The sequence below is a fragment of the Aulonocara stuartgranti genome (assembly GCF_965226115.1).
Source record: "Aulonocara stuartgranti genome assembly, chromosome: 18".
NCBI classification, from domain to species: domain Eukaryota; kingdom Metazoa; phylum Chordata; class Actinopteri; order Cichliformes; family Cichlidae; genus Aulonocara; species Aulonocara stuartgranti.
The window spans coordinates 20,386,230-20,403,269 of NC_138954.1; the positions used below are offsets into that span (position 1 = coordinate 20,386,230).

The 17,040-nt window shown below is 38.3% G+C and overlaps 2 protein-coding genes across 4 annotated transcripts in view; one reads left to right on the forward strand and one right to left on the reverse strand.

Annotated features, from left to right (window-relative positions):
* The window catches only part of LOC309693852 (uncharacterized protein), a 548,750-nt gene that overhangs the window by 239,012 nt on the left and 292,698 nt on the right, over positions 1-17,040 (reverse strand). The window lies entirely within an intron of this gene.
* gpc1b (glypican 1b) overlaps positions 1-17,040 on the forward strand; it is a 71,018-nt gene that overhangs the window by 38,829 nt on the left and 15,149 nt on the right. For both annotated transcript variants that reach the window (XM_082513445.1, XM_082513444.1), the window contains exon 4: positions 6,833-6,991. In XM_082513445.1, the coding sequence (XP_082369571.1) occupies positions 6,833-6,991 (159 nt within the window). The remainder of the gene's footprint in view (positions 1-6,832; positions 6,992-17,040) is intronic.

The window sequence follows — 17,040 nt, forward strand, 5'->3', positions numbered from 1 at the left end:
AAAGGGACCCTTTTGGGTCCCCTTGGATTTTTGATTCTCAATATATCAGTCATTTTAAAGACTAGTTGCATGAAACTTGGCTAGGAGTTGCATTTTAGCATTATTTTTAAAATTCATTGATCCCCTCTATGGTGTTGTGTATAGTAAAGGAGATTCACATAAGTGTTACCATCTGTGGTCCTCGTACCATTTTGGGTCCCATTGACTCCCATTATAATCACATATTTTCGATATACTGTAATCCTGACATGTGATAATTTTTTTCTCGTGAATACCTAATGGATCTAAGCCTCAGGCTTCAAAATAAAGGAAAAATATGTTTTGGATCCAATGAGCACAATATTAGGTACAGCACCACCATAGACATTTTCAGTGGTTTTGAATGCAGGACATGGTTATCTTATTATGCAAAATACATGACAATAAAACAGCTGACCACCATAAAATAGTCTCGATGTAGTGGAACTGATATAAGAGAGTGGTGTGAATGTGATTGAGAATATATTTATAATATATATTACGGGTTTCCCCCCCCCAAAATAAATAAATAAAAAATAAACAGGGGTCTTTATGACAATAAAGCTATAAAAACATAAAAAATATTTACAAATTTATGAAAAAATTTATATCTGTGGTTAGGTCTGAAGTTGTTTAAAAGATCTGATGTGAAAAAAAATGAAAAAACAATTCATAAAATTCATTGCTATATCACCTTTTGGATGGGGACCATTTTGGGTCCCGAGGGATACCAATGGAAGTATATTGCAAAAACTCTTATTGCTCCAAAAATAATAATGCATCCAAATCAATTCTATTCTGAATTCTTTACCTATCCAAGGCTCTAATAACCTCATGCCAAGTAGTTCCATTTGCAACTCATTTTTTGAAAATATTGCATATTATGGTTTTTTACCCCCCAAAGAAAATAAACAGGGGTCTTTATGACAATAAAGCCATAAAAACATAAAAAATATTGAGAAAATTATGAAAAACTTTATATCAGTGGATAGGTCTGAAGTTGTTTAAAAGATCTGGTGTGAAAAAAACTGGAAAAAAAATTCATAAAATTCATTGCTATATCACCTTTTGGATGGGGACCATTTTGGGTCCCGAGGACCATAAAAGGGTGTAAATTTGAAAAACTCTTATTGCTCCAAAAATAATAATGCATCCAAATCAATTCTATTCTGAATTCTTTACCTATCCAAGGCTCTAATAACCTCATGCCAAGTAGTTCCATTTGCAACTCATTTTTTGAAAATATTGCATATTATGGTTTTTTACCCCCCAAAGAAAATAAACAGGGGTCTTTATGACAATAAAGCCATAAAAACATAAAAAATATTGAGAAAATTATGAAAAACTTTATATCAGTGGATAGGTCTGAAGTTGTTTAAAAGATGTGGTGTGAAAAAAACTGGAAAAAAAATTCATAAAATTCATTGCTATATCACCTTTTGGATGGGGACCATTTTGGGTCCCGAGGACCATAAAAGGGTGTAAATTTGAAAAACTCTTATTGCTCCAAAAATAATAATGCATCCAAATCAATTCTATTCTGAATTCTTTACCTATCCAAGGCTCTAATAACCTCATGCCAAGTAGTTCCATTTGCAACTCATTTTTTGAAAATATTGCATATTATGGTTTTTTACCCCCCAAAGAAAATAAACAGGGGTCTTTATGACAATAAAGCCATAAAAACATAAAAAATATTGAGAAAATTATGAAAAACTTTATATCAGTGGCTAGGTCTGAAGTTGTTTAAAAGATCTGGTGTGAAAAAAACTGGAAAAAAAATTCATAAAATTCATTGCTATATCACCTTTTGGATGGGGACCATTTTGGGTCCCGAGGACCATAAAAGGGTGTAAATTTGAAAAACTCTTATTGCTCCAAAAATAATAATGCATCCAAATCAATTCTATTCTGAATTCTTTACCTATCCAAGGCTCTAATAACCTCATGCCAAGTAGTTCCATTTGCAACTCATTTTTTGAAAATATTGCATATTATGGTTTTTTACCCCCAAAAATATAAACAGGGGTCTTTATGACAATAAAGCCATAAAAACCTAAAAAAATGTAAAAAAAATTAAGAAAAACTTTATATCAGTGGATAGGTCTGAAGTTGTTTAAAAGATCTGATGTGAAAAAAAATGAAAAATTAATTCATATATGATATTGCTATATCACCTTTTGGATGGGGACCCCTTTGGGTCCCAAGGGATACCAATGGATGTATATTGTAAAAACTCTTATTGCTCCAAAAATAATAAAGTATCCAAATCAATTCTGTTCTGAATTCTTTACCTATCCAAGGCTCTAATAACCTCATGCCAAGTAGTTCCATTTGCAACTCATTTTTTAAAAATATTGCATATTATGGTTTTTTACCCCCCAAAAAACAGGGGTTTTTATGACAATAAAGCCATAAAAACCTAAAAAATATGAAAAAAATTATGAAAAACTTTATATCAGTGGATAGGTCTGAAGTTGTTTAAAAGATCTGATGTGAAAAAAAATGAAAAAAAAATTCATAAAATCCATTGCTATATCACCTTTTGGATGGGGACCATTTTGGGTCCCAAGGACCATAAAAGGGTGTAAATTTGAAAAACTCTTATTGCTCCAAAAATAATAAAGTATCCAAATCAATTCTGTTATGAATTTTTTACCTATCCAAGGCTCTAATAACCTCATGCCAAGTAGTTCCATTTGCAACTCATTTTTTAAAAATATTGCATATTATGATTTTTTACCCCCCAAAAAACAGGGGTTTTTATGACAATAAAGCCATAAAAACCTAAAAAATATGAAAAAAATTATGAAAAACTTTATATCAGTGGATAGGTCTGAAGTTGTTTAAAAGATCTGATGTGAAAAAAAATGAAAAAAAATTTCATAAAATCCATTGCTATATCACCTTTTGGATGGGGACCATTTTGGGTCCCGAGGACCATAAAAGGGTGTAAATTTGAAAAACTCTTATTGCTCCAAAAATAATAAAGTATCCAAATCAATTCTGTTATGAATTTTTTACCTATCCAAGGCTCTAATAACCTCATGCCAAGTAGTTCCATTTGCAACTCATTTTTTAAAAATATTGCATATTATGATTTTTTACCCCCCAAAAAACAGGGGTTTTTATGACAATAAAGCCATAAAAACCTACAAAATATGAAAAAAATTATGAAAAACTTTATATCAGTGGATAGGTCTGAAGTTGTTTAAAAGATCTGATGTGAAAAAAAATGAAAAAAAAATTCATAAAATCCATTGCTATATCACCTTTTGGATGGGGACCATTTTGGGTCCCGAGGACCATAAAAGGGTGTAAATTTGAAAAACTCTTATTGCTCCAAAAATAATAAAGTATCCAAATCAATTCTGTTATGAATTTTTTACCTATCCAAGGCTCTAATAACCTCATGCCAAGTAGTTCCATTTGCAACTCATTTTTTAAAAATATTGCATATTATGATTTTTTACCCCCCAAAAAACAGGGGTTTTTATGACAATAAAGCCATAAAAACCTACAAAATATGAAAAAAATTATGAAAAACTTTATATCAGTGGATAGGTCTGAAGTTGTTTAAAAGATCTGATGTGAAAAAAAATGAAAAAAAAATTCATAAAATCCATTGCTATATCACCTTTTGGATGGGGACCATTTTGGGTCCCGACGACCGTAAAAGGGTGTAAATTCTGACGACCAACCAAGAGTTAAGTGTGAAAACTCAAAATTAATGTCTATATATGTCAATATCTATAAGCGTCTATCTATACAGCTAGATCAAAAGATGCACTTCCAACATAGCTCAGTGAGACCGACTAGAGAGAGATGCACTGCAAGTTAGAACTGAGTGTTATGTGCTGACATTAAACTTCCTGCAGTTCCTCCTCAAGTCTACTTTTTTGTCTGTTTTTCATAACTAGAAGGACATGGGTTCATAGCGCATAAACAACTTTATGCTTTGTCATAATGAAATGCCTGACTCGCAGAGCCCTATAAAGCGCGCCTCCCACTTCTAGACAGCTTTCAAAGTAATTAAACAAATTTAGCTGTGTCACTTGTATTTAAAAAAGTACAATAAATATTTGAAATGAATTCCAAAATGACGTGTTAATTTAGACAGCACTAATTTATACATAAAAAATTGACCCTCTGAAGTGGCTTTAGCTGGAAGCTTCACACCTCCTGCTATATGTGTGTATGTGAGTGTTTTGTGCGTCAGCATCTATTTGTCCACTCTTTTTTTAGTGATGCAGTGGAAGAAAAGTCTGCAGTCTCTTAATACACATGTGCAATAAAGCTGTCCATTAGAAGGTGCTGGTAGATTGCATTCAATTTGACGCACAAAAGAACAGCATACCTTTCCTGTCTGCTGTCTGCCCTTCGGTTTTCTCCTTTCTCTTTGTTAAATTTCATTTCCTATTTCTCGCACAAATCGCGAAGACTTTATCCAGGTCCTCCTACCCTATGGTCCGTGGGTGTGAGTCACATCATTATCAGTGAGAGGGTGCTGAGAGACGGTCAATGTCACCTTCTCTGGTCTGCAGAGCTTGTTCTCCACTTTGGCGTTTGAGGGGGACAATTGCCTTTAATTGCTTCACTTCAGCGCTGGCCTGCATAAGGCACTTAAAAGACAGAGAACTTGGTTGCCACTTAATCAGTGAAATGCAAGGATTCTTGTTATACACACAAACCCACTCCACTGGCTGGAATACACAACTGAGGCTGTGGACAGGATGGGGGTCCTCAGTGGGCGACTGAAAATACAGCTACAGTAAATGAAGGTGACTCACTTGCTTGTAACTGTTGAGGCAGTGTGCACAGAAATCACTGGCTCTGATGTTGAAATAGATGGCAGAGTCCATCTCATTGATTTCCACGTTCTGCTTATAGAGTTGCCCTGAGCTCAGAGTCTTCTAGATGCATGCTAATGTCAGCTCGAGGGACATTAATCATTAATACAACACCAGTATGTGTTTATTGAATTTGCCTTTGTGCACACCATGTGAAGCTCAGCCATGTGAGCTGACATAATATGCATTTCAAGACGTGTCAGAACCAGCAAAGCTTTGTTTGTCAGACTAAAGCTTAGACAACATATTTAATTCATGTTAATACGAAATACTAAGACGTAGTTATTCATCGGCTTATATTAGACTTGTTATTGGATTCTAGTCTTTCACCGATGGATAGAGCGGATAAAAGATTTTTAAAAAGTGCACATAGTGTCATGCGCATATTATTTTCGTGAAATATATTGTTCTTGTGTTTTGTGTTAGACCTCAGTAGCACAGGCTTAGAAATCACTTAACCTCTGGTTGCTGCTAGTTGCAAAGAGGTTGCTGCACCACACAAACCTACTTGTGATTGCTTTGGTTGCTTGCAGATTGCAGTGGTCACACATAGTTTGCATGAACTAGCGAGTGTTTACTTTTCTGCAAACACTCGCTGTTTACCCTCTGAGCTGTAGTGAAATTTGAAAAATTTAGTAAACCAGGAACAGAGGATGTTCACCTTGAGATTAAATGCTGTGTGTTATAGATGCAACCAACTTATTTCAAATTGCACAACTTTAACGTTGAAGGCAGACCATTTCAGTTTTCTGGTTTTCACAATTTCACTACCAGTTGGCGAGCAGTTAGCAAGCGATTGCAGACAAGTCCCGCTTCCATGCAAACTGCTGTCGACCATGGCAACCAAAGCAATCACAAGGAGCTTTTCCATACAGCACCTTGTCTTTATCACCAATGAAAAAAATAGCTTTATAACTATTTCACAAATTGTTTTAAGTTGTGTCTCAGTTTGGGTTGATTTTCAGGACTTGTTATTGGTTTTACACATTTTAAGGTTAAGACAAGTTATTAGCTTAGGCTGGTTTAGGTTTGGGTTAAGGTTATCTTTAGGCCAGTAGATATATTTAGTTCTAGTTCTGCACACTGAATGACTGTATGGGATCATGGATCATTATGGGGTCAGTTTAACCAAGCAAGCATTTCCTGATGCAGTGTTGCTATTATTATGCTGTTTCACTAAAATTTCTTTTGTAAAACACTGATTAAAAGAAATGTAAAAATGTACGTGGACGTGGACGTGGATGTGTGGGGGTGTCAGATGGTTTGTTTTTTTTCAGCAAACACTAAATAGTTTATCCTATTTTCATCAAACGTCACAAAAATTTCATTCGCCTTATGTCTGGATTGAAGGAATTTCCATCTTACATCATTTGTCCTGATTACAGCTGCAGCTTGACTGCAGCTTTAATTGCACTGACAGCCTCCTTGTTTACAGTAAATTCTCGTATATGGCATTTGACTGTGTGTGTGTATGAACGTCACAATGTCTGAAATAGTTTCCACCTACTTCCCTTTTTTTTTCAGAGTTGTGCATTTGTGTGTGCATGCACTTGTCTCCAAATGTAGGCACAGGAATGCGTGTCAGGAGTGCTCATTAAAACTCAATGCCGATTGCCGCTGTACGACTGCCACACAGTTCACCACGTCTTGCAAGGAAATCAAGGGGGCGAATACACGCAGCTCTACCTCCTTGACTGCCAGCAGACCATAAAAAAGGCCATAAAAACAGCCACTGTAGTTAATTTAGTCCTGTCATGTTCATAGCGACTGTAGAGTATTTTAAACAGCGGAAACACAAAAGCTTTTAATCTCAGTTTTGTCATTCAGTGCTGACTCATGGAATCTGCTAATGACATCTTTCTTTTTTTTCTTGACTGTTCTTTGTCACCCCCTTTTATCCCCTTTTGTTCTTTCCTCCACCACCTTCACTTTCTTCTTTTCTGCCTCCACCTGTCCTTTGATAGGCGAGCACCTGCGCATCTGTCCTCAGGGTTACACCTGCTGTACCAGTAACGTGGAGGACAAACTGGCCTCGCAGAGCCGCACCGAAGTGGAGAACGTAATCAAAGATGCCGGGCGCTCCTTACAGATCTCGCTTACCGGACAGTACAAAATCTTCGATGGTGAGCTTTTTGTATTTATGATGCAGAGTATATGTCTGTGTATTTTGTTTTTTTCATTTTAAACATTCACTGACGCAACAGACAAACTGACAAAAAGCGAAGGAGATCAATGATAGTTTATCTCAAAGTCTACAAAGTTTACAAAGATCTGCTGTCATGCTTCAAAAGGAGCAATTTGCAGTTAACTTTAATTAAAACTTTGTTTCCCTTTTGCTTTGATATCAGTAAAACAAAGCACGATTTAATGCAAAGAGTCAGAACCACAAAAAATGAACAAAGTCATTTAAACCTTTGGTGGCTCAGTGGTTTAAAATGCTTCATAGAAACTGACTGAGCCCAAACAAAGGATAAAGACAAACACATTTCACAGTGAGTTGATAGCGTTCTACACTATTTAATGTGTGAAAAATGTTACTTTTTGTACAGCATGCAAATGGTTCAATCAGTTGGAAATCATTAACACTTAGACCCCCAGAGAGCAGTCATTTTGGTTTTCTACCTTAGACCCCCGCGGAGTCATCATTTTGCGTTTCTACCTTTAAAAGCCGGAGAGCAGTCAGTCAAATGTCATTCATATGTATATTAGCAGCTGTAAGCAGCTGCAATGGCAATTTAGCTTCTTTGTTAAGTGGTCACAGTATCTCTGTGGCCATCTGTTCATTAAGTAAAGTGTCATATCATGTTAACTGTTGAACACTCTTGTATACCCCATCAACAGACTAAAATTAAGATACACTACAGTGTAAAACAGCTGCGCCATCCTTCATTTCTTTATATTTTCTTTTCAAGGAGCCATACTTTCTTTTCGTTTTTTGAATAGCAGTTCTCCAGACTGTCTGAAGGCTTTTCAATGTTTTTCTTTTGGCATTCACTCATTTTCAGTCTAGCCTTTGTACATGATAATCATTATCGAAGTAATGGCTTTTTTGTTTGTTTCTTAAGCCACTTAACACTGACCTGTGAATCATTCAGGCATTCAAGGACTTTACTTGCACCCTGTCATAAAAACACATAATTTATTGCCATTTCTTTTGTATGTAATGTTTTTGCACCAACAGGGTGAATCCTAGAGCGCTGAAAAATGTATCTCAGCATTGTCCTTAAAAAAAAAATTGGGAAAAAATTAAAGACCTGACCTGAGAGATACCTGGTCCTTCAGTTGATCCAGTCCAGCCCAGACTTCAACATTATTGAGGCATTGTGGGATCATTTTCAGAGAGAAAAGAGTAAAAGCTGCCAATATACAAAGAAAAGATTTGAATGTCCTTCAAAAAGTCTGGAGAACTAGTCCTGAAGACTACTTAAAGACATTATAAGAACTTGTGCCCAAGAGAGTTCAAACCGAGTTGGAGAACAAAGGTGATTAACCCAATATATTGACTTTCAAATGCATTAAATTCATACAGTCTCTGTATTTCCATTTATATTTGCACATTTCGATAACTCACTGCACCTAGAGGTTTGGAAAGTACTATATAAGATTATTATTATAGTCTCAATCACTAAATCTGCTCTACACCTTGAAAAATGATACAATAAGATCATAATAATATAAAATGTATGAGATTTTAAGTACAATGTTATAAGTCTGAGGGATGGGAAGAGAGAGAGATTAAATGAGTGCATTGGTACACCAAGGCAATTATTTGTGTGTAATGACTTGCTCCAGTTAATAGAAGGGTGTCTCTGTGCTCCACTTCTTCCCCTTGGCCAGACTGTGACAATGGATCTGTCAGCCGAGGCTCTGAGCTTGGCTAGTTAGCCTGACCTTTTCAGATCACAGTGATTAGTGGCTGAGAGACTTTTGTTTACTCTTTTTCTATTGCTCTGTGTCCTTCGTTCTCATGGACCCTCCTTTTCGCTCACGGCGCCGTTGCTGTGAGCCACCCCGCTCCGAAGCAAAAGTACACAAGCACACAGAAAGCAATCCAAGACCTACAAAATTCTCTCCATTTTAGCTCGTCATCCTACAGTTCTTGAACTTTCCCATTCTTCGGGGAGACACTTCATTTAGCACAGCAGAGCCAGTAAACAACACAGTCCACAGACGCACACATTTAAGCAGCACTCAGCTACAGTCTCTAAACATTGTAATGATTTGCATCCAAAAAATTCTAAGATAAACACACACAGACGCACACATCCCGAACATGGTTGGTTGTGTTCTGTCACAATGAGGTCATTTTTGGAGCTTGTTTTGTGTTTGTGTATGCTTGCCAGACATGCTGTTATAAATGTTTGATAGCTGCTGTTGCTTGAGACAGTAAATTAATTAGACTGCTCTGTTTTGTTGATCACAAATGTAAAAACATTTGTACAGCCTCTGTTCCCCACCCACCGGACTCCTTTCAGTTTTGTTTTTCTCTGCCTGTTTTTCGTGTTCCCTTATCTTACCCCAGTGAGCATCATATGGCGATGCAGAGCTGACAGAGGGAGAAGTATATGTGTGTTGGGACCTCGAGGCCTGAAAACCATCTGCTAAAGGCCGTCTTCTCAAAGAGAGCTGAACGATAGACTGGGGTTAATTGGACCATAATGTGTCACACTTGCAACCACATGACCAGCAGTTTGGCAGGATAAAACAATTTTTTCCTAAAGACATCCTGTTGTTAGCCTTTGCTGTTGTGAAGTGGAAAATAAGACACGTTACTTCTATGTCAGACTACGGTTAAACCGCTACTGTTACATTTTCTTTTGCATTGGAGTGTTTTAAAAGTGGGGTGTCTGGATCAAGAGTCCTAAACATGAAGTATTTTTGCAAAGTTAAGGGAGATATGGTCAAACAGATGAGGAGAAGTAGATTTTAGCCATATTGAGAGGAGCATTATTTGTTCAGTGACTTGACACAGTACCATGCTTCCAGTCTCTCCACATCTGGCTCTGTTTAGCAGGGTGTGGGCTAGCTTGCACCATGTGGCTAAATGTAGGGTGTTACTCTTCCAGCCCAGAGAAGTTAGGCCTTTTTAGATTCAGGAACTCTGGAAGAAGCACCAACCAAGCCGCAGATTAGAGGACTGCCATATTCACATCAGCTGACTCTGGGTTTGAGAGACTGTACACTGCATATATGCAACTATATGTTTAGATGTGTATGTTTGCAGGTTTGTGATTTATTCTGTGTCACTATGATTGGCTGTAAGGGATTTTTTTATGTAGCATTAAATGAGTAACCAGTGTTGGGAGAAATAAAAAATTAAAGTCAAACAAATACTTGTCAGTGAGAATAGAAATGAGGGCAGAAATGAAGCAACTTGAGGGATAAAAGAGAGAGAAGGAATGCAAAGGCAGAGTGTGTGTGTTGGGGGGGGGACCAGAAAGAGACAGCAAGATGGGATTACATATGAAAGTGAGAGGGAGAAGGTCAAGAAGAACAAAGAGAGTGATGGCACCAAAGGGAGCTGTGTGTTAGATGGCAGCCAGGTGTGTTTAACAGATGGAAACCTTAAACCTGGCAGGCACTGTTTGGCCTAATAGTGTCATCAGTGACATCTGGATAATTGTGTGCACACACTGTGCATGTGTGTGTGTGTTGTGTTATTGGCTGTATATCTCAAACATACAGCTTAATGCAGGAGTGTACTTTTACTGTATACGAAACTTGTTGGTACAGTGTGAGACACACCCTGCCCCTACAACATTCTCTATACAATTACAAAACCCCTGTCATGATCCTGCTGCTTTGCAGACTAGAGCTACTCTAAGACTTGGCTTGTCTGGACCGTGACCTAAGGAGTGTTTCTTTTTTCTTTCTTGCCAAAACTAATAGAACTCCCATAGATCCTTCTATTTAATTTTCACGGTCATCTGATGAATTGTTATCTTATACCACTGTCATATGAGTTGATAGCTTAAGCATGTCTTTAAAGTAGTAAAGGGTGTATTTTCAAACCCATGAATGTGGATAAACTGGCCACGTGTATGAGGTATATAAAAGGTGTAGAATAAAGCAGAATAAAGAATGTCGGGTTAAATGTGGTTTATAATCTCAAACACTTTGAGTGGTCAGTATGACTAAGAAAGTTCTATATAAACCCAAGTATGTGACAAACTAGGGTGCTTTTGGACCACAACCTCATTTACTTTCTTTTACTAGCTCAGGAGGTAGCAGGTCATTTACAAATCAGAAGGCTGGTGGTTTGATTCTTAGCTATTCCAGTCTGCATGCCAAATATTCCTGGGCAAGATAGATAAATGCAAGATGCTAACCTCAAGTTGCTCTCTGATGCATCCATTGGAATATGAATGTGTGTGAATGTTAGATAGAAAGGTTCAGCATAGAAAAAAGTGCTTGTGTGAATGAGTAGTAAAAAAAGGCAAGGTCTATGCAGTGCTTTGAGTGCTCAGGTAGAGTAGAAAGGTCAGACAGGCCTAGAGACCTGCTGGTGATCCCCTGGCAACGTAGGAAAAAATGTGCGTTCCACATCCAGTTGGAGAATATAAGATACAAACATGTCTGCAAAAACTCGTCATTTATTCTCTGAGCTGTGGGGAAACTTGAAAAAGTGCGACACAAAATCAAAATTGAGAACATTTGCCTTCCCATGCAAACTAGTAACAACCGGGGTAACCTGTTAGCAATGTCAAGGGGATTTTCGATGCAGCACCACATACCTCTTTGAGATCAGTTTCACATTAGCTACTACCAGCAACCTCCAGGAACCACTCACAACCTGTCAGGGACCAGTGGTTCTCCAAAGCATGTTCATTCATCTGATCACAAAATCCCTGAATTGTACACTTAAGTTGCAATGTTTTTTTATTTAGTCAGTTCACTTGCACCTTGTACTAAACCACAAAACCTTCTAATTTCCTGCTTTTAGGGTCACCTCTGATGATGTCATGAGAGACAAGGACATCTACTCCCATTGTGGTCCATAATCGGTTCATTTTATCTGCATGCAAATCATGTCAGTGGAGACCTGGAGTAGGCTGGCCTAATTATGCCAAACACATTACTCACCAGGAGCGATGACGCCTAGGAATGATAAAATTTTAAAAAAGGGACAAAAGTGAGAAAGGGAGAGAGGAATGTGCGAGGAAGGATGGTCTTGAGGAATGCAGTGGAAAGTAAATTAAGGGAATAAAAGAGAACAAAATGATAATGAGGATAAGCAATGGTATGGACTTTTGGTGGAAACAACCAAGGGAGAGAGAGAAAAAAAAAAGTCTGAAAAAGAGAACCAGCTGGATAAGGAAGAAACAGCTTTGGGTAAATGGTGCATAATGCCAGCCAGGGAAAATAGGAGGGGAGACAGAGAGAAAGTGGAGTAAAGGCTTTTGCAGAGGGCCTGCTGATAAACGACGTGCATTATGTGATGTGTCGGCTTGTTTAATATAAGAGGCTTTTTAACGGCATCTAAATTCTGACTAAGGGGCTCGCAGTGTTCCTGGAGCACAATGTGTGTGATAAGTGTTGTTATTGATGGAGAGCCAGTCTGATTCATAAACAGTCTAATGGCTCCCAGACTAGAATTTGTGCATTCACTGCGCCCAAGTCAGCAGTTGTTTGTTTATGCATGTTTTATTTATTTATTTATTTATTATTATTGGTAGTAGTATACGTAGGAGAAGGGAAGTAAAAGCACCAGAGTGCATCACTCAGGTGTGTCTTGCTGGTTATTTGGATATTTTTTAGCTAGCAGTCTATCACAGAGCCATATATCTGTTTTTCATTTAGATTCATTTAGTGGAAATTAGGCTATCGGCCAAGGGAAACACATTTTTAGTCTTTTTTCCTCTATAATTTGAAAATAATGTTATCATTTAGAAACACTGTCAGTTGGAGGTCAGGATAGAAGAAAAACCTGGAGCAACTGTATCATTGCACCAGTGTTTAATACCCCAGGAAACTATCTGAATGCTCAGCCATCAACCAACAAAAATTAAAAGCATGACCAATCAATTTATATTTTAATGTAGAGGGCATCAGCAGTAGAAACAGACACAAATATTCCAGTATTAAAATATGTGTTCAGCGATAGCAGATGTACTGAATGTCCTCTGCTTTCTCATTTTATTTTTTTTATTCTATCTCTGCCACCTGATTTCCTCCCTCCTTCTCTCTTGGCATATGCTTCATGGTTTGCTCCCCGTCTCTCTCTTCTCTGCCAAAGAACCATCAGCTAATGTGATTTTTCAGCACTTGTCAAACGGACAAACAGAATCAAGGCTGTCAAATAAGAGCGAAATATACAATTGCTGCCTTGGCAGCACCGTTTTCTTCTTTTATTACCTTTTCATTCCTTCACTGATCTGTCCGATCGGCCCCTGTCAGTACGTGGTGCTCTGCCAAAACACAGCTCATCCTTCACATCCTTGTGTTTGCTATTTACGACCATACACTAGCTATATGGGGGTGAGTGGATGAGCTGCTGTAAGTACAGTATGCACAAATTAAAGTAGATGAGAATTGGAATTCACTTCTACTTTAATTATTTTGCCATTTTGTTTCGATTATAATGTTATTCTGTTGTAAACAATTCTGGGATTGGAAGTATTTGCAGTGTTCAAGCGTGGTCACAAGGGCTTTGAAACATTTTCTGCACATGCCAGGAACTGTTACCTTCCAATTAGAGGAAACAAACGCTTAAGTTTTACTGGAGACTAGAGAGAGAGGAGGTGATAATAGGCACACTGCAAAAGAATTTGCACTTTTAAAATGAGCCTAATCATGAACCTATTTGTAATTTTGTTTTTGTTTGTTTTTATTTTGCTTTTTTCATTCAGTGATATGGTTTCCATGAGATCCAATTTTATTAGACTGTGGTAAATGTTCCCAGGCCCATTAAGCCCATCGTATGAGTGACATAATACTCAGTCAGTTAATACCCTGATGTGAGAAAACCATTTGAGATCAGTCCAAGCTCTAAGAAAGAGTGATTGGCAGCTGGGGTAACATCACTGGTACCTTTCTCTGAATCTTCTGTCAGTGACACAACTTGAGTAGTAGGGAGAGGATTAAAGCCAGACAGACGGTCACGTGAAGAGGGCACATGGAAGGTGAGGCTGTTTGTCTGGTTTAAAGGACTGTATTAAAGCATGAAAGAATACAGGGGGCTGTAGAATAACTGAGCGCAGACATACAAGGTGTTAAAGCGCGTGTGTGTGCGTGCGTGTATGTAATTTAAGGAGGTTACAAAGCATCCAAATAAGAGAAAGTAGGAATAGACTTAAAATAAGCTTCTGACATGTCAAGGTGGCCTAGATGTGAAGCTCAGAGTGATTACAAATGAAATCATTAACTTCCCACTCAGCGCAGGAAGAAAGTCATTAAGACACACATGCTTCGCTTAGCTCACGCGTGCGTGTTAGACAGTTAGAGAGATGAAAGAATGAAAGCAAGAATGTGACGGGTGTAGAGTGTCGCTTTGGTGATGTTAGCGATTTTCTTGATCTGCTGTCACATTAAAGAAAGTTATAGCTGTTAATTATGAAGAAATGCATTAAGTGTGCTTGGTGTTTGCAGCAGACACAATATTATCATGACATCAAATCGCGAAACGCCACAATCAGTAGTAAGTGTGAGCTTCATATTTGAGGTTTTTGAGCTGTAATATGGTTGTTGTTAAACTTGATGTGCACCACGTGGTGTATTTGTGGCTAGACCCACTCTGTTGGCCATGAAGTGTTATGTATTGCTCATAGTTATGTACACAGACGGTTTCCTGAGGCTGAGAAACTCCTTTTCGTGTATGTATTGACCTGTCAATCAAATTAGAGTTTGAGTTTATATACCAGGTTGGCTTTTTAGGTTCCCAGCAGATAAATGTTTATTTCTTGCCCGATAAATGTGTAAGTCTTGACAGCAACAGTTATTTTTTAAATAGATTAGGATATTTCTTCTGACTGGCTGCCTCTTGCAAATAGGGCTGCTGTGTTCTCACAGACAGAGCCGTGTGCCTGAGAAGACTGCATTAACGATATCATACACATCGTACGCCAAACACTGTCAGAAACTTGGTGTTTAAAGCGGTCTGAAGGCTGAGCTTCTGGCTTATAGGGATTACTTGTAAATTTGCTGACCTCATTATTTGAATCTTTCTCCATTTTTAACATGAGCATTCGCCATATATGTATAGCTTTACTGTAAACACATGTAATAGCGTGCAGCTGTTTCTGCTGTTATTCGTCCCGTCTGTCCCCTCCACACCCGGTGTGCTGGGATATAGGCAATTAAGCATCCTTTCCCATCAATCTTTCCCCCAGAGAGCAGACACCGGGGGAGAAAGTGTAGAGGTTAAGCTTTGAGGGATGGCGGAGGATTGTGGGTGAGCGTAAAAGAAAGGGCGTATATAGAGAGGGAAGTCATATGACTCCCTATGTCATGGAGATGCAAACCGATGAAGAATGAGAAAGGTCATTTTCACACACAATAGCCCAAGCGAGCGAGCGTGCACACACACATGCACAGAGGGTTTGTGTCATACTAATGATGGCTATTACTCACTTGAGTTAAAGGGCAGAGGAGAACTGTACAACACTGTACCATTTACCGAGATCTGCCCTCCACATGTGAGCACTTAAAACATGCCCCAAGCAAAAAACTGTAAACAGAAATGCAGATTGTGCATTGAATGGCGAAAACAACTTCTCCTCAGCAGCTGAACAACATCCTTTGCTATTCTGCTGAAAGCCATTTCATTTAGCCAGACTTATTTACAGTGTGGCTGACAGTACACAGCAGGAATAATTTCTAATAGAGATTAAAAGTAAATCTGCACCTGTCAGAGCAGCTTCCCTTCTGTCTGTCTGACTGCTGCTGTGTACTCTGGATTGTGTGTGTGTGTGTGTGTGTGTGTGTGTGTGTGTGTGTGTGTGTGTGTGTGTGTGTGTGTGTGTGTGTGTGTGTTCGTGCGGGGGCTGTGATCCTTCACTGTGTACATATGAATGCGCTGTCACTTGGAAGTTGCTTTCTCTGTGTGCTGATTCGATTTATATATATATAAGAATGTGAGTTCTCCTATCATGCATGTAGCTCTGCTGGTATGTGGAGTCTGGTCCAGTGCTGTGTTTGCAGATAGTTTGAGTGACAGGAGGCTGGGGAACTGGGGAGCGATGTGTCATGCAGCTGCTGTGTAATAAATACTGGATATACAGCTGCTACATTTCAGAAGCATTTATCTCGCCAAGCATTACAATATAAGAAGTGATTTGCATCACAAAGATGGCATTCGATGTGTTGACATTTTCTCTGTGCTATGAAGTCTGTAGTTATAATTAGAAGCTCGCTAGCAATGTCTTCTGTAACTTGCTGAAGCAGTTTGCACCAACCTTTTCAGCCTTTAATCATCACAGTGTTTTACTCAACCCCCCATTTATCTAAAGTATTATATATTACAAAGTTTAACCTGGTCTACCATTGTTGTCATCAGGGAGTAAGCCCTCAAATTAGATAATTACTTGACTTGCTTGCTTTCTGCCAGTTTTAAGAAATCATCATCAGGGTTTGAGCATGAAGCATACTATAAATAATCTGACCTGCCATTATTCTGGGTTTGAAGCAAGGGGCAACTTCTGGAGCTTAAAAAAGAGGCCAAGGCAGATGTGGCGAAAACTGTAGTGCCTCTGGGACTAGCTGATGAGTTAGCATTAGATCCTTACATCCACGTAAGGTAATTTCTGGCTTGGAAAAAAAATGGCAGAGACTAAAAACACTAATGTTGAAGCTTCAAAACGTGCAGTCCAAAACCACATTTTACACTGTCTTTCATTTCCAGGAGGCAATTAAATGTGGCAGAGAACAAGAATGTGATAATGGTCTCTATTGCGTCAGGGAATGGCGTTTTAGAAACCAAAACAAAGTAGAAAATCAGCTTGATTTAAACAGAAAAATATCCCGGCACGTTCCCAAGATTAAACCACCACCCAAAATAGGAAAATCAAAACTGGAAAAGTATAAGCCTCAGAGTGTTTGCGAGAAGAATGAAAGACAAAAAAAGGGTTTAAAAATGAGCAAATCTCTCACACTTTTATTTCTTTTACCAGAAAGCAGCAAAGACCAGCAGCTATGGAGCAAAGTCAGCTAGGGTTTATTAATGACTGGGAAGGCA